This window comes from Eumetopias jubatus, unplaced genomic scaffold (genome assembly GCF_037043125.1).
Source record: "Eumetopias jubatus isolate StellerSeaLion01/CBP00866 unplaced genomic scaffold, mEumJub1_p1.0 scaffold_4, whole genome shotgun sequence".
NCBI lineage: Eukaryota > Metazoa > Chordata > Mammalia > Carnivora > Otariidae > Eumetopias > Eumetopias jubatus.
Window position 1 is genome coordinate 45509223 of NW_028274810.1, and position 17731 is coordinate 45526953.

General features: G+C 37.3%; 1 protein-coding gene across 1 annotated transcript in view; it reads right to left on the reverse strand.

Annotated features, from left to right (window-relative positions):
• The window catches only part of TNNI3K (TNNI3 interacting kinase), a 314577-nt gene that overhangs the window by 75983 nt on the left and 220863 nt on the right, over positions 1-17731 (reverse strand). Inside the window, exons 20-21 of the mRNA XM_028102541.2 lie at positions 14847-14979; positions 1658-1767 (exon numbers count right to left, since the gene is read on the reverse strand). Coding sequence (XP_027958342.1) covers positions 1658-1767; positions 14847-14979 — 243 coding nt within the window. The remainder of the gene's footprint in view (positions 1-1657; positions 1768-14846; positions 14980-17731) is intronic.

Sequence of the window (17731 nt, forward strand, 5' to 3'; positions counted from 1 at the left end):
TCCCAACCTGTTATTTGTGACAGCCATTCTACCCCCCAAAAATGCTTTTAGAAGTTGCTAATTACTTGCTTTTATCTCCAAATGAAAACTTCCATATGTCCCTTATTTATAATCATAATCATGAAGATCTTGTCCATTAATAAAAGCAAAAGGGAGTCCCTCGACTGTTTTTTATGTTACACTTAATGTTATGTACACCAAAGAGAGAATGAAATTCCGGATTAGCTTTTTTGACACACTTATCCCTAGAAAATATGCCTGAGGTTCATATTGAAAAATAAGGAAAGCTTTTCCCAAACTATTTTAGGTCATATAATTTTCAAGACAAAATTTTTTTGGACACTGAAATTCAGATGCGGGGGCTGGAGGCTTTGATAAGCAGTAGTGGTACTCGTTCATTTACTCAACCAATATTTCTGAACATCTACTAGGGATGGTTCTGGATGCTGGGGTTATAGGGGCAAACAAAACAAAACAAAAAGTCTCTGATTTCTGGTAGTGAGAGAAGATTCAACCCCAATAAATACATAATCTGTCAAATGGAATGGTCAGGAGATGAGGTTATCTCTTTTGAGATTACTCCATCCACATGCCATAATAATCTTTATTTTTCTTCTTAAGAATCTCCATGTATACTTGTGGGATTGGGTAATGACTTGGTCTGGGTTTTGCTATTAGAAAAAAGAAGGGAGGACTTTGCTTTCTCCTTCCAAAATCTGGCCTGGGGCTTATTCTCGCTCTCCTTTGGTGAGGTGCATCCTGAGTTACGAACAGCTACACTTTTGTGAACTAATGTGAACCAATTCCCTCTGCTCAGCAGAAGAATCAATGTGGGCTGACATCAAAACACAAGGATTTCAATGAAAACAAAACATGCTGGCAGGGAGAGTCTTAGACACTGTGCTAAACCGTGTTATCAGGAGAGAAGTTGTAGACTGTCCTCCTTTGTCATTCTTTGAGAACAAAGTAGACGTCAAAATGCCTGGCATAGGTAAGAAGAACCCTTTCCCAGAGACAAGCGGTTTGAGATTTCATTCTGGGATTATAGGAGTGTGACCCTTAATATTCTTAGATCTATGATCATATTTAAATTTTTTTTCACTATTTACATAGCCTTCTTTACGTATTCCTTCCATAGGATCGATTCCTCCGTCCGTGCTCTTAACCACTTTATCACATAACCACTTAAAGAGTTGGGGGGGGGGCTAGGACAAGGCCTTGGGACTCCTGCTTGAGCCAGTGCCTACTGAAGACCACATGTCATGGGGCCTTAGCCTGAAGGCCTGCCTCGTGGCGAAAAGCCAACACACATCCATCTTGTGCCAAACTTCTTTCTTCGGAAAATGACTAAGTATGGCTCAAGCATAGTTAATAAAATTGCAGCTGAGATGAGACTGTGAGTCATCTGTCATACCCTGGTCTCTCTTTTGCTAATCAGTTGTGAGAAACATTTCAAAATCAGAGAGCTGCAGCAAAGAAATATGAGATCCTCAGACTTCTTGAGGCAATTAGAGACTACAGAGCAGAAGGCAAATCAGTCTTCCTGCCTTGACAGTCTTAAAATACACACTGGAAGTAGACTTTGGAGTTACACTATTTGGGACAGGTTTTGACCATAACACATTTTATTTCCTAAGAGGAAATAAAAATTACTCACTTCAGGACATGCATTCCACCCTCGCATCAGCAGAGATGATATGGGCTTGGGGATGGAGTAGCCAATGGGAGGTCTGATATGGTGGTAAGCCATGTCAGCTGCAGCAGCCGCTAGGAACCAAATTGATCATGTCAGTTCTGAAATCCACATGTTTGCTTCAAGAAACATATGAACAGACAATAAAAAGTCATCAAAAATCAATCTGTGCAACATTAGCGGAGACTCAAAGACAGCTCTCTGCTGGTTTTTTTTAATGCTTAAACAAAATGTTGGATAATTTGATACTATAAGTTAGTCTTTATAATTGTCCATTCATTCAGTTGTTCATTCAACAAATTGTGAACAGAAGGAACATAAACAGGATCAAAGAAGCATACAAAAGAACATACAAATAGCAAGCCGTTTGGTGTGTGTGTCTGAAGTATAGGGTATATGCGTGATGTTATAGGAAGTAAGGACTGAAAGGCAAATTGGACCAGACTGTACAATGTCATAAATCCCAGGAGAAAGAGCTTATATTGTACTTAGCAAGATGTGGGGTGCCACTGAACTTTGCAGTTCGGAAAGCACCCGTATCACTTGGACAAAATAGATTATTTTTTAAGCTTAAATTATCATTACTGGTTATAAGAATTTTCGGATTTTAAGATTTAATACTTATAAAGTAGTTATTATTTGCTAAACTTTGTTAGATACTTCAAATCCATCATATTAGCTAATACCCCTCATTGACTGAACTCCCTAGTGTTACCTGTCTGCTTGGATTTCTGAATATTGCTCATCTCAAACTCCCCATTACAGTGTTGGGATTCTTGGGACTTCACTGTAGATCCCTGACTATTGCATAGTTTCCTATTCTACAACCAGTGATTTCTGTAACTCTCTTGGAAACCAAGTTCATAGCTACTTTTACTGAACATATTTTATATCAGGCAGCATGGTAGATACGTACATAAGCTTTTTCAAACCTCCTAACAATCATCCAAAGTAGGTATTTCTCTGCGTGTGCGTGTATGTAACTAGTTTTTAATTTGTGAAAAAAATTAAATATAATTAGTAATTGGTGTAGCCTCTTGTTCCAGATTCCACGCTCTCTTCAACCACTTCACATTGAAAATACTTTGTAAACAACACCTGAAGCTCTTTTTATTTCTCAGAAAAATTGCTCTGCACCAGTGGGAGGCTAAAGTTCCAGGATGTTGACTTCCTATCTTCTACGTTTGTCATCAACATCTGTCTGTACCTTAATAACTTTTCTGATATGACCTATAACTATTACCTCTCTTCCACTAAAGTTTGCTCCAATTCAATCCTGTTTATAGATCTACTAATTTAGTGAAATTATATGTAATATAACTTAATCAACATTTTGCCTTATGGATTAGTCAGAATTACTATCTAATTTTGACAAATGTAACATTTATACCTGTTTTCTGTAGAATTTCAGAAACATAATTAGAACAAAATCTTATTCAGAAAGGATAGTTGTTAATTATTTTGAGTATTTCTTATATATTCTTTTTATCATTGAGCTCATGCCCAATCAAATATATGATTATGTAATATTTTTCCCCTAAATATCAACATTTTTCCAAGTTATTAAAACTTCAGGTTAACATATTTTTAATAACTGTATTCTGTGTGACTTAATCATTCCTCAATTTTAGGTTGTTCAAATTTGGGCATAAACACTTCAAAGTATATCTTCTTCAGTATGACTTTCCCAGTTTCACAGACTGTTTATGATATATTTTTTAAAGATTTTATTTATTTATTTGACTAAGAGAGAGAGAGAGAGAGAGATCACAAGCAGGGAAAACAGCAGGCAGAGGGAGAAGCAGGTTCCCCACAGAGCAGGGGGAGCCCAATGCGGGACTCGATCCCAGGACTCTGGGATCTTGACCTGAGCTGAAGGTGGTCGCTTAACCAACTGAGCCACCCAGGTGCCCTGTTTATGATATTTTGAGGGGAGAGATTAACATGTCAAAGGGCATAACTGAAGACTTTTGATACATACTGATAAACAGTTTTTCTAAAGAGTTGGACTAATTTATACTCTGAATAGCCAATGTGTGAGAGAGTTTTCATTACATCTGCACCAGTATTAGGCTTTCACATTTTATGAAAGATTTTGCTAATATGAGAGGTAAATACGCCAGCTCATTTCTTGTTGGTTAAATTTTGTTCTTTGATGGATAGTGAGGCTTACTAGTTTCCTGAATATTTATTGGTTATTTGCATTTAAAATTTTAAGTTCACTTTGCCGGCCTGGTATTTTGGTATTTCCTTGCAACCGCAGTCTAAATGCACCATGTTTCCAGGTTGAGGGCAGTCAGAAATTCCATTTCTGCTTTTGTTTTCAATGCCATTTATAGAATATTTGCACTGTCACATTTGCCAGCCGTTATCTAGCCACTATCAGCTACAGTTATAGTTGCCAACACTAAGAAAACAAAGACACAAAAGACTGGTCAAAACATCCTTAGCAAACTTAACATGATTTACAAAATGTGTCTTGTGTCAAAAAACTAGGTATGTTAGATTTCTCCCATTGGCTGCTCTTGATGATTTTTAATTCTTTTTGGAATGAGGTAAATAAATAAGCAAACAGATTAACTAATGCTTAATGATCATTGATCTTCAAACTCTACTTTTTCACCTTATGACCATTTGGATATTGTTGAGCTGGTGCAGCTATAAGCACATAAGCCAGTGTAGTGAACACATTTAAACTAATTATACATATCCTAATGGGTGGGGAGGGACTATTCATAAAGTGAGTTAAACTCAGATGCAGGTGCCAAATGTCTCCTCTGAAACCCTTTTAGACTCTGATATCAAGTCTATAAAGTTACTTGTTTGCTTCTTGGCACTGTGTCTGGAGAATCAGTTTAAGATGAACGATATTTAATTCTTCATTATTCAAAGTAGATTCTGCAAGTCCTTGGCATCTCCTTCTCCCTTTTGCTTTGTGCACTCTTGGCAGCAATACTACTCATTAGCACCTCTGCCAGAAAGTGGGCAATGCAACATGAGGGGTCATGGAATTGAGATTTGTCACCTTTGAGAGTACTTTGTCAGTCTTGCCTAAGTGGCCGTGCTATACCAACAGCTGGGAAATTTTCTGGTATTCCAGATTCAGGAGAGAGACTGTCAGCCCATTAATCAAGTGTTTTACCTTGATTGTTACATAAAATATGTTAAATGATTTATGTACATACTGGTTTCTACTTTTACAAGTGAAACTTTGCTATTAAAAGAGAATAAGGCTAAATTTAAAAATATCAATAACTATTTATTGAGCACCTACAATTTCTTCAGCACTGTGATAATTATCAATGATTTAGTGAAACTTGTAATCAAGATTCTAAAGTAGGACTGTCTAATAGAACCTTTTACAATGATGGAAATATTCTGCAGTGTTCAACACGGTAGCATATACCTATTAAGCACTTAAAATGTGGCTATTAAGCACTAAAAAGGTGTGACTGTTGAATAACTGAATTTCTACTTCAGTTTCAGTTCATATAAATTTAAATTTAAATAGCCTCGTGTGTCTAGTAGCTTCCATAGTGGACTGCACAATTCTAGAGCATAGCTTTTTCCCACTCCCATTATCCTGAAAACAAGATTTTGTGAGTCAGCCTCAAAGGTTTATAGAACCATGGTATTGATTTGTGGATTCAAGTTCTTTATTGTTTATTAATACTTTATCAAGAAAAAAAGGATATTATTAGAGATCGTCAACAAGCATTCAGTACAACATGTGATAACCTTCATTCATTCATTCATTCATTCGTGTGACCAAATGTACCGAACATTCCATGAGAGTGATAATAAACTAAGAAAAAAATAAAGTGTTAGACTTTTCAATAAATTTGGTAAATGAATGAGTAATCATTAAAGAGATGAATTACTGGATTTTCACTGCTTTTTATGGTTCAATCACAAATTCAGAAAGGTGATCCTTTTTTCCTAAATGCTCTTTCACACCCTCTTTTCCTACATTACATCTAGGTCCCTTAGGTCTTAGCTTAAAGAACTGTCTCTGGGTGCCCTTCTTATGTACTCCCACAGCACCTGATACTACAATAACATACATTATATTATACTTAATTTTTCATTTATTTGCTTGCCTCTGTAAATAGATCACAAGCTCCTTGAGCTCAGGAACTGTAACTTTTCACCATTGTATCTCCTGTGCTTAGCACGATGACAGGAAATTAGTAGGCACCCAACTGATATGCACCAAATGAATCAGTAAATGAGGCAGTTCAAAATATGATTTCACTGGAGATCATATTTTGGTCATGGTATAGAGGACTCAGTAAACATTTATTGTACAAATAAATAAGGATTATGGATTAATGCCGATTAATATCTTGCTCATTGTTATGTCTTTAGGACAGAGCACAATGCCTAGTCACCAAGAAACACCATGGAATGAATATGTTTAGTTTAATATTAAATTATGACACAATTAGGTAAATTATTGAGATCTTGTGGCATATTTAGTTCATAATCTCATCTTTCTTTTCAGAACATTTGGGGAGGGGGCTTCCATAAACTGAAACAGTATGACTATTAAGAAATGCCCTTGGGGCACCTGGGTGTCTCAGTTGGTTGGGCATCTGCCTTCAGCTGTGGTCATGATCCTGGGGTCCTGGGATGGAGTCCCACTTCAGGGTCCCCGCTTGGCAGGGAGTCTGCTTTTCCCTCTACCCTTCTCCCTCTGCTTGTGCTCTTGCTCTCTCTCATGCTCTCTCTCATGTCCCTCTCTCAAATAAATAAATAAAATCTAAAAAACAAAACAAAAACACACAAAAAAGAAAAACAAGAAATGCCCTTCACAAGGAAATGCGGGGGCCTCATTTCCAGGAGGCTTTGCTTTTAACTCTATGAGAGATCCTGATTAAGCTAATTTGCCTCTGTGAGTATTAATTTTTGTACATGTAAGATGAAGCAGTGAGGACTTTGTGTAATGGTGATAAGCATGGGCTTTGGGGACAAGGAGCCATACACTTAAGTCTTGACTGTCCCTCTTACTAGCATGTGATATTGAGCATATATCTTATCCTAATAGAACCTAAACCACAGGTTATCGTTAGAATTAAAGGAGATAGTGTACAGAGAGCATCTGGCACATTGTTGGTTCTCAATAAGTGTTAGCTGTTGTTGCTGTAATTATTATCATCTATAGAGCTAAGGGTTTCACTGATCCCTTTTAGTCTGAATCTAGAGAACTAGATATCAAAAACATTGTATATTTTCTGTTCTGTTTAGACCAGAAATCATAGTTCCTTTTGAGGTTTTTTGGGAGTATGAATACTAAGTAAAAGATTGCATTGAGTTACTGCAAATTACAAGGCTACAAACCATCTCATCTGTCACCAGCCCCAGCTCATAATGTAATATGGCTGTGGAGAGGATGACTATGCAGCTCTTCATGGTGAATTTAATTAGCTATATTGCTTATGGATAAATTGGTACTGGATTCTGAATTCCTAAATTAAACTATCACTTACGTTTTATAAAAATAAATCTAAGCATCTGTACAAAAAAAGAGCAATAAAGTACGGTATTTTATTTGTAAGCTTTGACTAAGATAAAACTGCTGGAATGTTTTTTATTTGTTTTTTTGTTTGTTTGTTTGTTTTAAGTTTTGATTGTGTGTATGTGTGTTTTAAAAAACACAATTGATTCTACCTCATTGTTTTTATGGGTTGGGCTGTGGTGAAACAAAGCAAATGCAGACCACTCTCCCAGCAAGAGCTGAGACACATTCTTTGTTAAACTGACACTTTTCAATGATGTATCACCAGAGCATATAGCATCTGAGAGAGACCATGAGATTGCAATCTTGAGATTGCACTAAGAATGGCTTAATTTTTTAAACCACATCCCATTCTCATTACAGACTGTCAGAAGAATAGATTAATTTGCACCAGTGTCTATTCTCATTGCAATCTTTGTCAGTGTAATGAAGTATTGGAATGTTAATATAAGCTACGTTCATAGAAATATCACTATCCATTGGACCGATTTGATCTTTCCAGTGATCTGTGTAGTGATTGGCTGGCTCTACTCTTTTCAGTGATAAAGTGATAAAGATTAGCACAGCAAACACAGGATTTCAGAACTTTCGCCCACTCCTATTTTCCTATTACTTGTCCAAGCATAGTCCATATCATCAACGTGCTTATGCCTTTTAAGGTTATTTTATTTAGATGCTTTAGGATCCTAATCATATATGGAGAACATAATCATCTAATATTTAAACAGGGGTAGCAAACACAAATGGCCACAAATATGGGATCCTGTGATATAACTGTGTCTCTAAATGTACTTAAATTCTTATTTTTTACAATCATATGTGAGACAAAAAAACTTGCAAGCCATATTTGGCCCCTATATTACAGTTTGCAACTCTGACTTAAAACTTCAATATGAAGTCTCACCAAAATCTGGCTAGAATGAATTGGCAGATGTTCTTAATTTGCTGCCACATCCGAGACTTAGATACAGCTTGGCACTGAGGAATCCCAGGACACAGAGTTGAGTCTCCTTGTGAACCAGCTGGCATCACATAGGAAGACAAAAGAAAAACAAGAGGCTTTCTTCTTTGGCCTCAAACTATAATCTGAAAGTGATCCACAAAATTTGGTACCTGGTTATAAGGGAATGGGATTGGATAAAATACGTATTGATGGATTAATTTATCTTAGATTTGTTCTTTAGTTTTTCGTGATATATCAGAGGAGACAGACCCAGGAGAGACATAAAATCTGGGAAGCAGGTGTTGGTTTCTTTCTCTGAAATGTATCCAGTACAGCTCTTGTTTGCCAGGTCAGACCAGCTCCTTTTTCATCTTGCCTGGTTCTTCTCTCTGTGCTTGGCTTCACACCTTGGCTTCTTCTCTGCCTAATCTTGTCACTTCTCTCACAAATCTGCTTTCTCCCTGGATCCATCATCCTCCTTTTGGCTCAGCCAGAAGCCTGGAAATTAACCCTGACTCCTCCCTCTCCCTTGTGCTCCCACCTCAACCCATGGGCAAATCCCATTCAAATTTCCCACAACTGGCCTCCTTTCTCTTCTAAAGCCACTACCCTAGTTAAGGTTTTATACATCCTTATCTAGATTACCTGGTCTTCTTGCCCTTGGTTTCAAGCCTCTTCAATCTAGACTTTGCTTTGTAGCAAGAAGGAGTTTTGAAAATAATAATAGCGTTTAATTATTGCCCTGCTTAAACTCCTGCAGTGACTTTCACTGTGAACACACAGGCCCTTCACCACCTGGCTCTAGGTTTACATTTACAGCATGTGCCTTGTGATGGATTCCCTTGTATTCTCTGATTCATCCCTACTGAATTATTTGTGGATCTCTCATGCCTCTGCACCTTGCCCATACTGCTTTCTGTTAGAACTCCTTCTCTACCTCCCCACTATCTCTCATTTAATTAGTTTACATCTTTTTGCAGTTCAGGTATCATCTCTTCTCATATTCCTTCTCTGATACCATCTTCCCATTCTCCACAGTCTGGGCAGGAGACTCCTCCAGGGAGCATCTTTAGCACTCTGCTTCTCTCTAGTTGGGACTTAACTTCTGCTCTGTACTATGAGGGCCTGAGCAATGCCCTATTCTTCTCTGTTTTCCTTTTAACTCTAGCACAGTTCCCAGCCAGAGGAGCATTCAATGACAGCCTAAAGATAATAATAATAGCTAATATTTATTGAGTGCTTCCAATTCCCAGTCACCATTCCAATCTTTTGAGGTAGGTCCTATTATTATCTCCATTTTAAAAACAAAGTGAAGTATAGCTAGGTTAAGTAGCTTGCATCAGTTACAAGGCTCATGTTCTTACACATTATGCTGATTCCCTTTAGCCCATATGGTGTTAAACTGAAAGATGCTTTCTTAAAAATTGAATTAATTGACAACATGTAAAAGCCTTTAGTTTCCTTCCTTCCTTCCTCTCTCTTTCTTTCTTGCTCTTGAGAGAGAGAGAGAGAGACAGAAAGAGAGAGAGAGAGAGAGTGCGAGCATGGACGCATGAGGTAGAGGGGGAGAGAGAGAAACTTAAGCAGGCTCTAGACCCAGTACAGAGCCCAACATGGGGCTCGATCTCACGACCCTGAGATCATGACCGAAATCAAGAGTCAGAGGCTTAACTGAATGAGCCACCCAGGTGCCCTAAGCCTTTAGATTTCTAACACAAACACACAGAAATTATTTTATATGGTAACAGTGGGCAATGATCTCTACATTCCTGTATGGCACTGTTTGGCTGAAGCTGGGTAGCAGCTGTCCCTTTGAGTCAGAGCATGTGATTTCCTGTCCATCACACTGTTCTGTGTTAAGCATTTGCCTATTTCCTCTGGCCCTTTGGGCATTTGATCTCTCGGGTCACCCATAGGATGCTGGATGTGATGGCTTTTTGGTTCTTTCTAAGCCTGAGATTATAAGGTTAATTTGAATATATCCTATGCAAAAGAGACTCTAACTTCAAGTTCTTCTCAGTGCATACCCATCACTTGCATAAGAGTCAATGCCAATATTTGTGTTCCATTTTTGTATTTCTCCCAGGAGATAGGGTACTACTAAATCCAGAAGGATGAGCCATGTGTAATGTTGCTACTACTATAATTGATAATGCTGTCATACATTGTAGTCATGGATTTGTTCCTCTTTGTAAATGGCTAATATGTAGCTTATATTGAATCTGATGCTTCACATAATTTATTGCTGAACATATGCTAGATTGCCTAACCACTGCAATGATATAAACAGTCTCATTTCTTGATGTATGGTCACTGTCCAACTTTAAAAAATTCAACATCTATCACAAACAAACCCTCTTTCCAATAAAGTACTATAAATTCTAATATCTGGGATATTGGTATCAAGTTATTCTTAGGCAAGATTTTAACTGTTTTATTATATAATATTCTCCCTCTAAAAAGGGTAAATATTTCTGGGGGGGTTCATGACAGAAGGGATCTTTATCTCTTTGAAATATTCACTGTATAATTAGCAAAGGATAATGGAGAAGAGAAAATTCCAAAACTGTATGAGTACAGTATGATAAATACTATAATAAATGATGACTTGGGGCATAGAGGAGACTGCATTAACCCAATATTAGAGAATTAAAGAAGATGTTGTGGGAAGAAGTGATATTTAAGCTAAGATCTAAACATTAATTAGGGTTCATATGACGGAAAGTGAGCAAGAATGTTTCAAAGAGACTAATGTGTGCAAAGACAGGGAAGAGGGAGGAAGCAAGTCATGTTGGGGAAAAGAAATGGGCCCTGGGCTGGAACATAGATGAGAGACTGTAAGTGGCAAGAGATAGACCTGGGCGGGAAAGTAGGAATGTAAGTGTGAGGCTTTGTAGATTGTTTCAAGAAATTTTGTTTTTATCTTAAAAGCAAAGGGAAAGCATTGGAGATTTTAAATAAAGGAGGCCAGATGATCTAACTTCAGTTTTTAGAAAGCTAAACCTAGCTATAGTATGGCAACTGGTGAAAAGAAGATGATAAGAAAACCTGGAGATAATGACACCATTTAAGATACAGTGCAGAGGGAGAGAAGTGGAAAGATTCAGGAGATATTTAGAAAGTAGGACAGAAAATAAGGAAATGAGTGAGAACAACAAGAAAGGAAGGACAGGAGGAATGAGCAAAAGAAGGAAAGAGAAGAGTCAAGGATGACTGGAGTTTTTATATGGGCTTTATGGAGAATGAGTGCCGTAAAAGCGTAGCATCCTAGGGGGTCTTGACCTTGTGTTACACTTCACCATCATCTCTCATCTTACAGCTGCAGAGAGTTTTCAGTTTACTAAGTTCAGTCATAACTACCATGTCATTCACCAACTACATTTCCAGAGGAAAAGTTAGTAAAAGGCCAGAAGAAATGGGACACACTGGGAATGGGAAGCAAAAGATGGCTCCAGTGTCTGGAGCACGTGACGTAAAATGATGTGAGCAAGGTCAAGATACAGAAACACGTAGAGTTGTGCAGGGCATGTTAATAACTTTGAGATTTAGTCCTAAGAACACGGGAAGCCATTGGACGATTTTAAGCAATAGTGGCATAATTGGTTTTATGTTTTAAAAATACCATTCCAGTAGCTCTCTGAGGAGTGGAGAGGAAGTGGGGCAGAATGAAGGGAAAGAAGTCAAATGGCTATTGCAATAGTTACAGTGATAAAGATGGCAGATTTGACTAGCATAGTGGTGGGTGAAATTTGGAGAAGGACCTATGTATAGGTCCTTGAGGTATATATCTCATCCCTTCTGTTTTTTGTTCATTGTTGTTTATCACAGTCTTTGCTTGTGCAAGAAGGCAAGAAAAAGATATAAAAAGACATACAGATTGAAAAGAAAGAAAGTTTTCTTTATTTACAGACCACAAAATCATCTATGTGGAAAATCTCAAAGAATGTAGAAAAAAGCTACTTGGATGGATAAGTACATTTAGCAAATTTGTAGAGTACCAGGTTGATATTTAAAAATTAACTATATATGGTGATTAACATAACATAATAAAAAAATTAACTGTATCTTTCCTCTAACAAAGAACCACTGGACATTGAAATTTTAAAAAATAACATGTATAATAGTATCAAACACAAAATGCATAGAGATAAGTGTAAAAAAATGTGCAAGGTTTGTATGCTAAAAACTACCAAACACACAGATGACAGAAATTAAAGAAGACATAACTGAAGGGAGAGCTATACCATGTGAACTGATTGGAAGATTCAGTATGCTTAAGTTGGCAGTTCTTCGCAAACTGATCCATAAACTCAATGTAATCTACCCAAAATTCCAGTGGGCTTTTTTTTTTTGGTAGAAATAAACAAGCTGAGTCTAAAATTTATATAGAAAAGCAAAAAGCCGAGAAGAGCCAAAGCAATTTTTATAAAGAAGAACATAATTGGAGGATTCATATAACCTGATTTCAAGATTTAACTGTAACCTTTCAATATAATATGGTATTAGTGTAAGGGTAGACATATATCAATGGAACAGAGCCCAAAAATAAATACACATATACTGTCAATTGATTTTTGACAATAGTAACAAAATAATTTAATGGAGAAAGGAAAGTTTTTTCAACAAATCATGCTGGAAAATTAAACATCCATATTAAAAAACAAATTTTTTATGAAGAATTTTTTAAAAGATTTTATTTATATGAGAAAGGGAAGGAGAGAGAGAGAGAGGGAGCACAAGCAGGGGGAACTGTAGAGAGAGAGAGGGAGAAGCAGGCTCCCCATTGATCCTGGGACCCTGGGATCATGGGATCATGGGATCACAACCTGAGCTGAAGGCAGATGCTTAACTGACTGAGCCACTCAGGTGCCCAAAAAACAAATAAATTAACAAAAGAATAACAAAAACTCATACCTGTGCCGTTAGAAAAAGAGAACACAAGCAGATTTTATAAATATAAAACCTAAACCTCTAAGAGTTCTATAAGAAAACATAGGAGGAAATTTTTGTAGCCTTATTGATGCAACCATATTTTAGGAAGGATACCAAAAAATGTGATTTAAAAGTTTGATAAGATAGACTTCATTGAATTTAAAAACTTCTTTCAAGACATTGCTAAGACTATGAAAAGGCAAGCCACAGGCTAGAGAAAAATACTTTCAAAATGCATAGCAGATGAAAGACTTCTACCTAGAATCTAAGAACTCTTACAAGGAGATAATAAGGCAATCTGAACAAACACTTCACCAAAGAAAGAGGTATGAACACACATAAACATGTGAAAAGATTATCAACATCATTAGTTGTTAGAGAAATATAAAATAATACTACAATGATATACCATTACATACCTACTTAAATGGCTAATATTTTATTTAAAACAGGCAACAAAAAAGTCCTGTCAAGGATGTGTAGCAACTGGAATTCTAATCCATTGCTGGTGGGAATCCATAATGGTAAAAACACCTTAGAAAAACTCTTATCATAAGATCTAGTAGTCATCTCTTACATGTTTATTCAACAGTAATGAAACCATCCACACAAAGAACAGAATGGTCTTAACCATCTTATTCATAGTAGTCCCAAAGTGAGAATAATTCAAATAATCATCAACTCGTGAATGCATAATTAAAGTGAGATACATCCCAAAATGGAATATTACTCAGGAACAAAAAAAGAATGAATTTCTGAAAATCAACAACATGATTGCATTTATAGGACATTCTGGAAAAGGCAAACCTATAATTACATAAATCAGATGAGTGATTGGTGGGGGCAAATTTCCAGTCTAATGGTGAATACAAGTAAGTAAATAGAATGACAAGACATAAAAGCAACTCAAAATGAAAAGACAGAAGCAAATAAAATTTACCTTAAACCTCAAGTATGTGTATATTTTTCATGTGGTTAAATTCCATATCTCTACAGTCTACATGTACACAGAGTATAATGTATATTATCACCAAAAATTAGGCTCACTCACAAAGCCCCATTTTTGGAAGGTATCCATTTATGTAATACAAAATTATTAGGAAAAGCAATTCTTTTCTATAATGTGAGACAAGCAGAAAACAGTCCTGATAGGTTATTTTTATGTGTTGCTACTTTCAGCTCACCCTTATATACACACTAAAAAGGAGCATCTAGAATCTAATCTCAAAAAATAAGTATTACAATGTCCACGTTATTTGCACCCACCTGCCATGTGACCGTAGTCATTTGTTGTTTTATTAACCACAGATAAACCAAAGCCTTAAACTTTAATAAAAATATACCAATGCTTGTGTGTGCCTGTGTCTCAAAATCACACAGATCATTAAGTTTTCTGGATTTGGCACACGCTTTAAAAGACACTGAGGGGCGCCTGGGTGGCTCAGTTGGTTAAACGGCTGCCTTTTGTTCAGGTCATGGTCTCGGGGTCCCAGGATCGAATCCTGCTTCAGGCTCCTGGCTCAGCGGGGAGCCTGCTTATCCTTCTCCCCACTGCTGTGCCCTTTCTCTCTCATTACCTCTCTTTCTCAAATAAATAAATAAAATCTTTTAAAACAAAAAAAACCCAAATTGAAATTGTTTACTTAATTCTCACCTTGCCCACCCACCGAGAGTAATAATTTTTTGGAAAAAAGTGTTTCTTGAAGTCATGAAAATGCACAGAACTCTGGAAAACAGAGAGACTTTGCAGGATGTCTTACCTGGCTTGAGATGAGCGAATGGAATTTCACCAGTGAGAAGTTCCCACAGACACAGAGCGTAGCTGAAGACGTCAGCTTTGATGGTGTAGCGTGTGCACTGCGTGAACACCTCAGGAGCCATCCAGCGGAGGTTCTGCATGTCCAGAAACATCCACAAGTCATTTACCAAGTGTTTAGTTATTCCATTGTAGAACAGTGTTTTTCTTAGTAAGGATTTAAGTGTTCTCACAGTTGTTCTCAAAAGATATATACATAAAATAACATCGATTGCCCTATACTGTGCAATAAAATGGTGTGTTTATACATAAATAGCAGGTTTACTCTTGTTGCTCATTTTTACAAAGGGCATTTTTTAAATCATTGGAAGATCATGAGATTCACAATTCTTCCCAAAATATTGCAACAATATTAATCATCAAGTAACCCTGCATCTTATAAAGTGATGATCACAGTAGCAGCATTTTCAGTTTACTTCTAAGCACCTTACCCCTAGAAGCCATAGAAGCTTCTGAATAGCCAATCACAATTCACCCAAGAGCTCTATGCCTCCCTGGGGGTGAATCACACACTGTGGGAGGCACCTTCCCTCCTTTAGGTCTTCAGGTTGTAATTTAGGAAGTCACTAAATCAGACCCCTAAATAATGCCTTCATGACTGAGAAGAGAAAGGACCGTAGGGGAGTGCCCAGAATATTCCTATGAAGCAGATATCTTACTGGCAGGATCACATCTGTCACACCTCCTTTGTTTGCCCAGTTGTGTTATTTCTGAATGCGGTTTGGGCAATAAATATTCCGGGAACAAAGTCTATAAAACGTTATAATCTTCTCTGTACAAAGTTTTATATTCATGTTTTGATGGCATTATTTACATTCTTTTCACTTGCAGTTATGTATTTTTTGGTTTTAAATATAAGTTTCCATTCTGGGATGCAAATGCATAATTTTGATTTATTTGTGGTTTAGGGGAAAGAGCAGTAGGTTTTGAGTTAGGAGATGGAAATTGCAGTTCTAGCTCTACCATTGCCTGTTTGGGCAGATCTAGAGAAATCTCATATGCTTCCTGGACCTCAGATTCCTCAAGGGCAAACAGAGGAGGCAGGCCCTTCCAGCTCTAAAATCCCATGGATCCATAACCTTATCAATGAACTTCACCAAACACCTTCTTTCTTTGTATTTCCACTGAAGGAAACCAGTATTCTTTTATTGTTCTTCCTGAAATTCTATGCAGAGCTGTCTGCTGATAATTCTTTTGAAGTGTCTATCTTATTTTGAAATCATGCATAATTACAGCATTCCAAGAATATCTCTGTTCTGATTATGGTGCTTATATGCAATTCTTCCACATCAGCTTTTACATTCCAAATAGTCTCCACTTATGTAGCAGATTATGCATTGTGTCACAACATTGCGTAAGTGGAAGTAGGCATATGATGTGCCCATTTTTCCACAGGGGAGTAATAGAGTAATTAGCCAACTTACACAAGGCCCCTTAACTAGTAAGAAACAAAATAGCCTTCAAAATAAATCTAGAGTAGTGTTGTGCTTAAAGACTACACTGCTAGAATAAAAGAATTACTTGCTGTTGGTGACATTCAATTCAATTTCTTCCAACAAAAGTTTATCTAGCCAGTCTGGATGTGTTTTAGAGTCACCCGGGGAAACGTAATAGATACGGGTACCCAAGATCAACCCCAGGCCAATGAAATCAGAATTTCTGGGCGTTAGATTCAAGTGGCATACTTTCTAAAAAAGTTTCTGAAGTGATTCCAATATGCAGCCAGGATTGAGAGCCACTGATTTAGCTATCTCTATGTCCCAGGTCTGCATGTCCTGTCAAAAAGAGAACTCATTCTTCCTACCTCCCTTACCTCATATCTTACCCTTCTCCTTTTGCTTACTCTACTCCAGTCATTCTGTCCTTAAACACACAGAGAATTTTCCTGCCTCAGGGCCTTTGCACCTAACGTTCCCTCTGTATTTCTCTTTTCCCTGTGTGGATGACTGCTGGTCAGGTCTCTCATCAGATGTTATCTTTCCCTCTTGCCCTATCTAAATGGCACCCCTACCACTCTCCATTCATATGCTGTGCTTTGTTTGTTCTTCATAACACTTATCACCACCAATATATATTTTGTTAATTTGTTCAGTGTCTAACTCCTTCTAGAAGAATATTAGCTCCATAGGAATAAGAAAAATAATTTGGTCACTGTAACATCCCCAGTTCCTAGAAGAATGTCTGGCATCTAGTAAGTAGTCCATAAATATTTGTTAGATGGATAAGTGAAATCTAACTGGGGAAACCAGCATGAATAATCCTGCTTACAATACAACATGGTCCATGATGTGGTTCCTGCCTTCCGCTCTAATGCATCTTTCACTCTCTCTTTCTCACACAGTGCATGCCAACAATGCCAATCTATCTGAAGTTCCCTTAGGAAGTCTGATATTTCTCATTCTCCCCTGTGACTTGGCTCACACTGTTGTTCATTCTACCGGCCGCTCCTTTCTGTTTTCCCTCCACCTAATTTATGCCCATTCATCCCACCTGAGCTCCCATGATGCTTTGTCACACCTTATTTACCACTGAATTTCCACACTGCTTTCAATCTATCTGCTTATTACCATGTTTTCCCCATTGGAAAATGAGCTCCTTGAAATTAAGGACTAAGCTCTTCTTCACATGTTGCATTCCTGGCCCCTTGCACAATGCCTGATACATGGTAGGCCCTCAATAAATGTTTGTAGACTGAATGAATAAGAGTTTAAATTAGCAGTACAAAATGCACAGAAGCCCAGACAGAAAAGTGCATGGGGAGGAGGCAGCAGGGGGGACATTATGCAAGGAAAGGCACTTAAAATTGATAAAATTTCCTGGGTCTTGCAA